The sequence below is a fragment of the Syngnathus scovelli genome, chromosome 12, assembly GCF_024217435.2.
Source record: "Syngnathus scovelli strain Florida chromosome 12, RoL_Ssco_1.2, whole genome shotgun sequence".
Classification (NCBI taxonomy): domain Eukaryota; kingdom Metazoa; phylum Chordata; class Actinopteri; order Syngnathiformes; family Syngnathidae; genus Syngnathus; species Syngnathus scovelli.
Genome location: NC_090858.1, coordinates 6,991,529 through 7,003,633, shown reverse-complemented (window position 1 = coordinate 7,003,633; position 12,105 = coordinate 6,991,529). Strand labels below are relative to the sequence as shown.

The 12,105-nt window shown below is 37.5% G+C and overlaps 1 protein-coding gene across 1 annotated transcript in view; it reads right to left on the bottom strand.

Moving 5' to 3' along the window:
* Nucleotides 1-2,507, bottom strand: part of eys (eyes shut homolog) — a 106,667-nt gene extending 104,160 nt beyond the window's left edge. Inside the window, exon 1 of the mRNA XM_049736222.2 lies at nt 1,723-2,507. Coding sequence (XP_049592179.1) covers nt 1,723-1,725 — 3 coding nt within the window. The 5' untranslated portion in view covers nt 1,726-2,507. The remainder of the gene's footprint in view (nt 1-1,722) is intronic.
* Between the last annotated feature and the right edge of the window lie 9,598 nt (nt 2,508-12,105).

Sequence of the window (12,105 nt, the reverse complement as noted above, 5' to 3'; positions counted from 1 at the left end):
GTGGCATTCAAATCAGAGAGGTTCTTGCGCCAACAAAGGCGAATAATTCCCATCATTCCAAATAATTAGCATAGCTTTTTAAAGCTGGAGCGGCAAATGTCTAAATAATAAAATGTGTTTAGTCCATGGTGTGAAACAACAGTGCAAAAATCAAACTACGCTTGTGTGGAATAACATGATTAGGTCTGTGACTTCCAGCTGTACTTTCTTGTTTCTTTCTTTTTCAAACCTTTCTCAACTGCATGGAACATTTCAAAGAGCTGCAGGTTTCCAAGGCTGTCCAAAAGACTTTTTGAACATTTGACTGATTTTAGCTTAGACTCCAAGCGACATAATTTCACCCGAAGCTCTGAATTCACCACTTTGACTTTCTCTTTAACAGCAGTTCATTTTTGTTCGCTACACAATATTTTCAATAGTCCCCTTGTTGTCACCTACTGTGCTTACGGATGAATTTGGGACTCTGGGCAAAGAGTCATTACAATTTAGAGTTTTTTTTTTTTTTTCCTTTGGGTTAAATATATTATACATCTGTTTTTTCAAACGCATACAACTTTTAAATCCCAGCATGAAAAATAAGCAACATCTCAGTCACATAATCATGATCTAGTTTTTAAGGTTGTACACCAGAAAATTGCTTTGTGACTTTCAAACAACTCTGGGCACATTATTGCATCAATTACAGTCAGTACAATCTTCAGTGTTTTTGCCAACTTTGTACTACCATTGGGTAGGGAATGTTCAGATGTGGCACAGTTCATCATCATACATAACATTTAATTGCATAATGCAACTGAAATTATGATATGGCTCAGTTGGGTAAGAGCAAACTGTCCAGAAATCGAAATCAGTAAAATTGTATACTATTATTAAAAAAAATACAACAACAAAAAAACTACAGAAAATCTGTAATCTTCATTTTGTTTTCATATTTATATAAACTCTTCTGGGTTAATGGAAAATTATACGTTTAAAACATTAGCCCACATTTCTATAACATCTATCTAGCTGAATAATGTTTTACAGCTGTCTATCCAGGTGTCCAGCACTGTAAGCCATAATTTGCCATGCAGTCAGTCCACTGGGTATAGCTGGGATACACTAATAATTTCATTTGGGCTTTTGCTGCACGAAATACTGAGGTAACCGGAAATGAGAGTCTGAGCAATTCTGTTGTTGTTCCTTTGGCCTATGTCTAAAATAATTTACAGCAGTTATATTTTTATCACAACTCAAACATCTTCTTGTGCTGTTTATTGACATTTGAAAGGAAAAAGGGGGCAATTAACAGTAGAAATAAATAAGCGGATACTCTCGTTTTCCTGATATGGTTAATGCTCTGTCAATTTTGAACATTTTACCATTCTACGGCTATCTGCATCATGATCAAAACATGTTAAAACTGTTACTGATGGTGGAGGAGACACATTCCAACAATGTTTGTATCAGTTTGATTTGAAAGGAACTGAGCGTTTGGGAGCTACTTCTATTGAACTAATCTGGAGAAGGCTCTTGGTAATAAAAATAAGGTGTTCTTTAAACAACAGATTAGCAATAAACCCAGCCAAAATGTCTGTCTAGCCTCTGTTTTTACAAATGCTAGGCCTAGGATTTAGCATGTCTGGGTAATCTGACTTGTAGGGCCATCTGCTAGTATATGCAGAGCACTCGTCTGTTTATTGTCATTTAGATGAAATCTCTGCAGGTGGGAAGCATGCTCACCATTAGGTCCAAAAAGATCTTCGACCTCCCCGGCCAACCTGCAGCATCATTTTGTGGAGTTTCTTATTCAGAGCTGAGATGTGTCACTCCCCAGGGAATTGGACAGCTGAGCCATTTAGGAGAGCTCAGGATCAAACCGTTGCTAGGAGATGTGATCAGACGCTGAGGACTGGAGGCGTGCCTGCTTGTAGGGGAGAGACCCTATGGGGCGCAACAGGGCGGAGATACAGCCTGCCTGATTGATTATTCAATAATGCTTAACCAATTATTCAGCAGGCAAGCCAAGCCATTATCTTATGCAACATCTCAGTAAATGAAAATTTGTTTTTGGCATATATGGAGGGATTGGTGTTCTAAACAAATACAAATTGTGGACCATAAAAATAAACCAGATGATTGTTGCTGATATGGCTATGATTTGATTTAATCAGTTGATTGGCCTCATTGCTTTCTATGTGATACACTATTGGAAGTAAACACATTAAATTTCACGCATGGTACATGCATTGGGTGTACTGTATATATATGTATTGTTCCGTTCGAAAAATTCAACTAGTTAGTATAATCACACTTTTATAGTATTCGATTGGCCGTAATGAAACAATCTCTAGGATGAAGTCAATAGATTAATGAAATATGGAAGTGTAAAGTCGAAGCAAAACAAACAAAATATAAAAAGGATATATATTTTATTGTTCAGTTGTTTGGCAGGTTTCTGAAGGCAGGAAGAAAAATGACCCCTGCGGCAAAATAAAGATTGTGATGTAAAATTGCTGGTCTACCTTACATGTTATGTCACAAATCTTTCGGTACAATATATTTTTCCAGAATTTAAACAAACAAACAAACAAACAAACAAACAAACAAACAAACAAACAAACAAACAAACAAACAAACAAACAAACAAACAATATCAAAATACCATAACACAGTTATCCTACTGGCATGTACTGTAATCCAAAATAATATACTGTTAAAACGAAGCTTTGTAGTAATTGTTGTTGCAGGCCTACCAACGGTACTACATTCATAAAGTCAACAAACACTGGTACTGTTTCAAAACTTTAAACATACTGCTCTTTGACAACATTCCGATTTTCTGTCACTGAATTCTGGGGAACACTGTTTTTAGTCAACTCATCAAAACCCACAAAGCTCATTAAAGAACAACTATGTATATATTTTTTTGTTTAATTAGCAGGAACGTTTGACAAACGCAACTGTAACATACTAATTAGGGAGCTTGGGAAATGCTGTCACTGCATATCTGTGCAAAGCCAGTATTTGTGTAGATCTACATGTAATATTTGTAATCCTATAAGGATCTTCTACTACTGATTATTAGTGAACAGACATACCATCCAAGATGCCTGGTTATTTGTAGAAATATATGCAGTTGACCTAAAGAGATTAATATAAATTATTTATAGGTCATGTAAATTTGAAATCCAACACTTGCTGTCACAGAGCAAGATTCTACCGTGCTCATATGAAGTTCACATTCAGTTTTTCTGAGGCTGCTTTGACAGCTGGTGTATGAGGGTTTTCTACAATGACCTATATTACTTTAAATGAAAAGTTACATGCACATCCCCCACCGCGCCACTGCAATCACTTTTCTACCAAGTGTTGCTGAGCAACAGTACGTATGAGTGGAGGGTTAAGGGCCTTACTACAGGACAATCTAGTGTCGAGGGATTGTTGGGGTGCAACCTACTCATTTCACATGTCTAGACTAAATTACTCCACATGGACAGAGTTAAACATTTTAAAAATGTGAATTTTTATCTAGTGAGTTTGTATTCAAATTCTTCATTTAGATAAATTGTTATTTTTGTATTTTATGAGTCTGTATGATTGATGATTTATGTTTGATGACTGAACACTAACAGTAATTTAAAAATCAATTTTGGGGAAGCCCATCTCATCAAAATACATGAATATAAAACATGTGACCTTAGCATTTGATATATTTTATCTCCAATGCTTATCCTGGTCAAAGACATTTAAACTGGTGAATTCAGTTTGCATCCCCCACTGTGGTTAGATTAATGAGTTGCCCTTTGGCTTGTAACGTTGGCAATATTTCCTGCAGCTTAAGGCCTCTTCATTAGGTGTAGAAATATTGACCTTCGCTGTTTTTTTCTTTATGAAAATGTATAACCCACAAAAGCAAGCATTTATCTGTATAGCAGTGGAAACTATTTGCATCGTATCGCCATATCCGATGTGAACAAAGTATGACTGTTATCTAAAAAATGTCTTCTCACAATTGTATACTGTCATGCCATACATCTTCACTTCATTCATGTCATCTTATTTTTTGAGCAGTATTTGCAATCATTGTCATCCGGGTGTAACATTTTCCTAAATTACCACTTCAAGACATTACTTTCACCGTTGTGACCGTTTTGTTTTCAATTATGCAGTGTGTGCAACAATATTCTCTGAAGACAGTCAGTCCAAAGTCTTAAATCAAGAAAAAAAAAAAAAAACAGTGTAACAGAAGCATTAAACTGACACACAGAATGTTAGCTAACCTTGATTTTATGCAAATTTACTTAATGATTCATTTTAGTCGAAGTGTATTATAACTGGGAAACTCTTAAGTCCTTATCCAATGATAAGCAGTTATTTGTAGTCCTTTGCAAGACATTGCCGCAGGTTAAAAAGTCTGTGGGCTTGAGGCTCTTTGTACTGGAATATGCTGACTCATCATCTTGTTAATCAAGCCCGCAGTTATGCACACAAAGTCAGCTGCATAGAGCCCGCTGAGAAATACCAGGATCCCTCTTGAATATAAATATAATGAGTTGTTGCACAAGTGCTCAGCGGCTGAATAATGAACTCAAGCTCACGTTTGTGTTCACTAAACATAAAGCAGTGAGCGTGCATTCCAAACAACATAATTGGAGAATGACAATCACAGTGCAGACACTGCACATATATAACTGCTGATATAAATCGATACAAATGTTGTTGTTTTTGCACTACACCATCCCTTAGGTACTAAAACTATACTGAAAGAGAGATAATTCTTGTATGAAATTCTGTCCTGAAAGGTGTGACAGAAAGAAATTACTACCATTGTAGGGAAAACATTGATTAACTAAAAAGTTATTGGGTCATTGGGCACCAAGACAGAGTTCCTGTGTTTTAGCCTACAAGGTGCTGTTCTGGAAGATTGGCGATATATTTCTTAACAAACTGGTGGTCATTCCTCACTCCACTGCATCATTTAAAACCAAGTCAAGCTTCGCCCCTTTAAAATAATTTCCAGACGATGTCAATCACTGACTGACTGTCACTGAGACATGTCATCCATGCCCTAATAACTTGCCGTCTGGACTACTGCAACCTGACCAGGGTGCCTGTCAAGGCCCTGGCCAGGCTCCAGTCTGTCCAGAATTCTGCTGCCAGCGCTCTCACCCATTCAAAGCCCTGGCAGCGCATTATCCCCGCCCCCATGCAGGTCACTGGCTCGCAATCAAGTGCCGCTCAGTCTTTAACTTCTCTTCTGGCTCGCTCTTCATCCCAAACTGCAAACTGCAAGCATTTAGCAACAGAGCTTTCCGTGCCGCAGCCCCCTCCCTCGAAAACTCCCTCCAAATTTAAAGCGGAAATGCTGCATTTTTGACAGAAAATACGAACATACCATCTGTTCAACATGTCAAGGAGTTTTCAACTACAATTCCTCACAATAAACTGACCGAATTTAAATGTTAGGGAGAATTGCTGAGATTCCCTCCATTGATTAAGTAAATAAGACAACGGTCTCAATGATGTGAAATACGGCAAATAAACACACAAATAACAACAGAAATGATGCATACTGCAATGCTAAAATTGTATATCATTATCATCTAAATTTCAATTTCTTTGGACCCCAATCAATCACACTCGAATGGAAAACAGGGGCTGCATGATTACAGTGCATTGGATTCATACTAGAATATGGAGGACACTAGAAACAAGGACGCCCCACCCTTCTCACTTCACCCTTGGGATTTAAATATTAAACATAAAGGATGGCAGATTATTAGACCCGTCACCTTGCCTTAAGCAATGATATTCTGTTTTTAACTGCACTCGAGAGCGCCTGCTGTGTCACTTATTATTGTGATTTCAACCCCAAAATAAAGGTGTTTACGAGCAAAATGATTTAAAGGATATCAAGTATATCTCCATGGAGAATTGGTTCATTATTTCTCCTTAGAAGTATGCTTGAATTTAGTTATTTGGCTTTAAAGTTCTGATGAAAAACAAATCTTGTTTACCTTCCTTTCGAATCTCGATTTTGAAAGAACGTCACAAATGACTATATATATATATATGATTGAAAAAATCTACTTATAGTTTCGCTTATACTCATTAATATTTGTGACTTAACCATCATGATCTCTATGCAACACAGCAACAGCGGGCTGTGTCTTACTCATGCAGAAGCTGAATGTCAAGAAGCTATTTTAGGTTCCCTACACTACAAAGAAACAAAACTATGAGTGACCCCTTTCAGCTCTGCTGCTTATTTATTATTAAAACATCATTCTTTTGTATTTGATTGTATTGACATGCAGTGCAGCCATTCATTGCAATTACAACTCTGCTTTAAAGCAGATGTTAAAGAACATGTTAAAAAGAAAGGAACATATCAAAAACTGCTGAAAAATGATTTCTAAATAAAAGAGAGGAAACATTACACATAACTATTGTTGCTGCATAACAATCAAATGAAGACGAATTCTGGAATGACAAAAACACAAAACAAAACAATGGCAAGTCCCTGCATATCATACATCCTAAAAAGCAGTATATATCCCCAGGATGTGCACATATCTTTTTTCATGCCAACACGGCACATCTCCACTAGGACAAAGTAATACTTTTTACTTTTTTTTTAATTCCCAGTTTCCATGACAACGCGATAAAGATTATGTTGGCACGACAGTGCAATAGTGCAGATTTCACATTTGAGAAGCTCAAAAAAGTTATATATATTTAGAGTATTTAAATGGATGCGAGAGGGAATCTTTTTTCAGAATAAATGCAAAGCTTATCGATTTATTCTGAAATTCACACCGAATCCAGTGAATACAAAACAAAGTTCTAGCAAGGTGTTTGTATTTTGAGAAAACTGCAGCTCCGAAGAAGCTTTAAAGCTGTAACTATTCTAAAATGAAAATATGGGTTAGCATAAATCCCACAATACAATAGATGGGGGGAAATAGAGACTTTAATGCGGTAACCACAAATAGACCCAATTGTGTGAACAGGATAAATCAGTCCTGCTAAAAGCTTTTCTACAAACTTTCAATTCAAGAAGTTGGTTTGTGGATTTCACACTCGAGCTTTTATACAAATAATACAGTCAGTGGCATCATAGAGCAAATATAAAACTTTTTGTTGCTTCATAGAGATGTGTTCAATCCTCAAAGTTAAACAGTCAACAGCTTTAGTTACTGGTAACTGTCTGGATATTATTTAAGAAGTTTTGTGGTTGAAGGTTTTGGCCAGGGAAAGTGTCACACCAAAATCTGGGCCAACATAATTTCAGGGGGTGACGATGGGAGGGAATGATTTTTACTATGTTGACTGGAGCTGGTGGGTGGCATCACAGGGGCCCCCAAAATATCTGGGGCCCTAGAAAGTGGCCCCATTGTTTTCTTCTCTTTCGAGTCAGGCACACAAACAATCACAATGCCATTACCAGGGTCAGACTGCTCCTCCTGAGCTCTCTTGACCACTGACTTGTTTTCCTGGTAATGGAGGCCACAAAACAGGCAGGAGGCAGAATGAGGTCAGCGTCTGACTTAACGCCCTCTGGTGAGAAATGATGACACGGTGCATCTGGTTTAACATTTTGAGAGCCAGGACGATCGTAGAACTCACAAGTGTGAACCAATAAAGAAAAATGGCACTCACCTAGCCTGTCAGGAAGTCAAATGTTTGGCAAGCAAACGTATTCCAGATTTTTTGATGATCAGTTCACACAATGCCGCACCAACATTCCATTTTCAATAATTCTCTGTCTCCATTGCTGTAGATCAGTTGGAGAGAGTCTGCATGAGGGGAAGGATGCAATCTTAGTGTACTCCTGGGACAGCACTTCACCAACGTCCACCTCCGTTATAGCCACAGCAACATTAAATTGTCTTGTTGAGTCAGGGTGAAGCTGAAGTAAAAAAAAAAAAAAAAAAAATCTTGGAGTCTCAGAAGGCCAGGTAAAAGCCGGAGGATGGCCAGTGAGTGTAATGCTGGAAAGAGGGGCAGGGGCACAATTGTAAAAATGGGCAAATCCAGGAAATCTGTAACTGTTTTTGAAGGGAAGATTTTAGCCATTCAGTGACCGCAAAATTTGCATAATCCATGCTAAAATCCCTTTCTGCAATGTTGGTCTTTAAAATATGGAAGCTACTCTTTACCTACCCACACATATTGTTTGTTCCTGAGTAGTCTCTAAAGCTCTTTCAATGTTTGAGGCATTACATTAAAACATTTTGAATATTTGAAAGGAAAACAATAAACTTAATCAGTTTGAGCACTAAAAAACATTTTTTAGGGTATTCAATTGAGTAAAACATTTTCAAATCATCATATTCCATTTGTATTTCCTTTTCTACCGGGTCCCAACTTTATTCAACCTGGAATTCATACTTTTTTTTTTCTGTTTAAAAATAAGCGCAGAGCCCAAGCAATTGGGCTAGATTAAATTCAGGGTTGCCAAACTGCACAAGTTCATCCAGTCAACTATACTATATTTTTCTTTTCCCATCTTATCAGTTTTTGTACACATAATATGGACATAACCCTCCCTGTATAAATAAATGTTCTCTCTTATAAGTAAAAATATCTTCTGCGCTATGCAGAGTTTTACATCCTCAGCCTCAGATCCCTTAATAATTTGAGAACAAAGCAGATGTAGTACATAAAAGCTTTAATACTACTGGGTTTCATGTCTCATGACTTCCCACTCAAGCAGGTCAAGGTTGTCCAAAACATCCCTTCCCAGTTATAAGCCCAAGTGAAGTCCACGTTTGAAGTATCATAATTATTTTATAGCATTCACTAGCAATTATTCCTGACACATTTATCTTGAACCGCACTTTTGCTATACAGATTCCGTTTTAGATTTCCTAATGAATATCATTTGGGTAATTCATTAGTTAAAAAAGGAGTGTCTGGAGATCCTTGTGGGCATATAATTTGAACGTGGAGTATTCTCTGCCTTTCATCTACTCCTGTTTTTGCTGAAACACAACTCTCCCTTGCAACAAAATAATAAAGTGAAGAGAGAAAAAGGCTCAAGAACAGATATGTTACTGTTGACCTACTTATCAGTAGACCCAGCCTCTGTCCACCTGAATCATTACATCCGTGGTTCAGTCCGAAACAAATGCCACCACTGTCCATTAGCCACAGTTGTCTCCAAGACTCTTCCGACTTTTCCAAGTGTTATTTTCACGGTATTCCTGTGATATATTAAGGGATGGTAATTGGATGGGGACGAGCCATGACTCATAGTGGCTAGAACATGAATCAAGGTGGACAGAGCATATCTTTGTATCCAGTGGTACAGAAGAAGTCGCCCCCCCGCCCCATCCCACACACCTCTTTTTGAAAGGTAGCAACACAACAAAAGTTCACTGTGATGACATTTATTTTGGTCTCCGCGGCAACAATGTCAGAGTGTTGTTGTCCATGGAGACACATTGTAAGGCAGAAATTGGTGCAGGTAATATATGTGGACAATGTTGCTTCACAATATTGCGTCTGCACCATACACAGTTCTACAAGGATTTTATAGCCGGATCGAACTGTAAAAAATTGTTGTAAAGACATCAAGGCTTTTAGCGGTGACTCAGAAAAAGTTTTTTTTTCCAATTACAATGCATTACTTTAATTAATGACTACTTAGTCCTTTAGTAATTAATTTACTTTAGTAATTAATTATTTTAATTACTACGGCTCGGTGAACAACTGGTTAGCACAGCGCCTCACAGTGCAGAGGTTGTGGACTAAAATTTGGGCTCTGGCTTTCCTGTGTGAAGTCCTTCCTGTGTGAAGTCCTTCCTGTGCCTCAGTGTATTTATTTTTTGTCAATTTACCTAATAAAATTAAGAATATTTACATATAATCTTTTATCTCAATGAATAATGTGAAAGAGATTTGGGCAATTTGCTATTTCTTTGGGTGCCTGGAATGAAACAATACAATTTAAGGATACATTAAGTGGACAGTCGTAAAATAAAGTAACATAATGGTGTTCCTGCTGTGATGTGTCAGAAATAATGTGTGGTCACATCTAAGTTGATGTGTTGTTCTCCTGCCTGTAGTCTTCAGTGGGTGGTTGGGTTCCTTCGATGATGCTTTTGTGAGCCGTGAGACTCTTTGTGCTTTGTAGCTTTACCTGAGTCAGCACACTGGTTCTTTAAAGGTAATTTCTTGTTTCTATACAGCGTGCTGAAGGTTATTTGCTATATTTCCCCTGACACTCAATGTGATATCATATTCACATTATCGTCTTTTGTCTGTACAGAATGCGGTTTGCTTACTTTGACTTACTTTGGCTTTGTGAATTCGAGTTGATACACTGACACACGAATAACATTTGAATATTACACGTAATATCCATATAGACGTATATTTCAAGACCTTGGTCCGGAGATTTAAATATTTGAGTAATATTTCAATCTACAACTACCAATTGCAATCTTACAAAATAATCACTCTACAGTTGCAATGTGTTGTATCAAACACAGCAAGTACGTTATATTAGACACTTATTCTTCACATTACAATGAAATATCTGACTGTATTATGTCCTGTCAAATTTTACACGCAGTATCTGTCAGGAGTGACGTATGAATAATGTATGATGTGCCCTCGAGATTCAATTTCATGTTTTAATTTGACCATATTTGGTAGTAGCTTTAAACGAGCGCATAGTGCATAAAGGCATTTGCCTGGTCCCAATTTTTGGTCTTCAGGATAACAAAAGGTGTACGTGTACTTATTTCTACAGAAGGCAGACACAAAAATATGTCACAGACAGGAACTGTGGACAAAAAAAACAAAAAAAAAAAAAAAACAACGAAGCATGCATAGCATGTACTTTAACTGCTGTTGAGGTAAAAATAAAATATATAAGACAACCATATTGGAAATGCAAATATGTTCACTGACCCACACATTATATGCAAAGGCAGCAACATTTTCCAAACCTTACTTTGCAAGAAAATTCCATCTCATTCCATTATAAATTCATTCTCTGCCAGCTGCAAGTAACCTGACTTTTTTTTCTCTCCGTATATTGTCAATATTAGTAAAATGTCCTTAGAATGCAAACTCAGGATATGTTTCAATCCTTTTCTTAGACACTCTACAATGTTTATAATGGCAACAAATTAAAGCAGGGAAAACAGCAAAGCTGACCTCAAAGTATTTCAAATTGTATTTTGTTTGGTAGCCCGTTCCAAAAGGCCTTCAAAAGCTGCTGTGATGCCAACATAAGCACCAATGAACCCTTCAACTCTCCTGCTAACACATCGATATTCCAAACAGCTCTGTAGATAAATTCCCCATGACCTTGTGTTATACAGAAATCAAGATGAAGAGGCCCAGCATTGGCACCTCTCCTGTAAGCGATTCAAAAGCTTCAAAAATCTGGCTTTAAAATTCTGGCAACAATACCTATACCTTGATGTGAGGCGCATGAGACAATGCACACTTTCAGAATGTAACACAATGCATTTCTGCCGTGAGTGTTGCGCTCGGACTTGGTGAGCTAAAAATTTCAGGCATCTGACGACGGAATGCGCTGGATTGACACTTTAAGCTGTTGAAGCAGGCACTCTATCTGAAAAACATTTTCTAAAACTGCTAACTTCAATCTCACTTCAAATACCTTTGATCAACAGTGCTGCGAGAGAAGCAGCCTGTTTCCGCAGCTCCAGCTCACTGTTGGGCTTTCCTCATCTTTATATGACCTTGTTTATATTTGCAAACCTTAGTGTGATTTCTCTATTTCCTAAACACGATAACAGATGGGATCTGTTGTTAGGAGTCCGTATGACGACTCCTGGAGCATGACCCAACATTCCAAGTGAGCTTTAATATTTTCTTGAATTCAGTTGGAGCGTTGCATTGCATTTCTGCAAATGCTGAAAACTATTTTGATGTTCACAAAGCAGAACAATGGAAGCCATAATACCTTGGGGCACACTCTGATGTGCGAAGAAATTCCCATTAAACTATCTAACTCTTGCAGGTATTCAAGATCCATCTCAGAAAGGTTACCTGATGTGAAGCGGCTGTAATGACAGAGCTGATTAATGGAGTGAAAATGTTATTCCCGTCCCCTTTAAATATCTTATTATACTTATT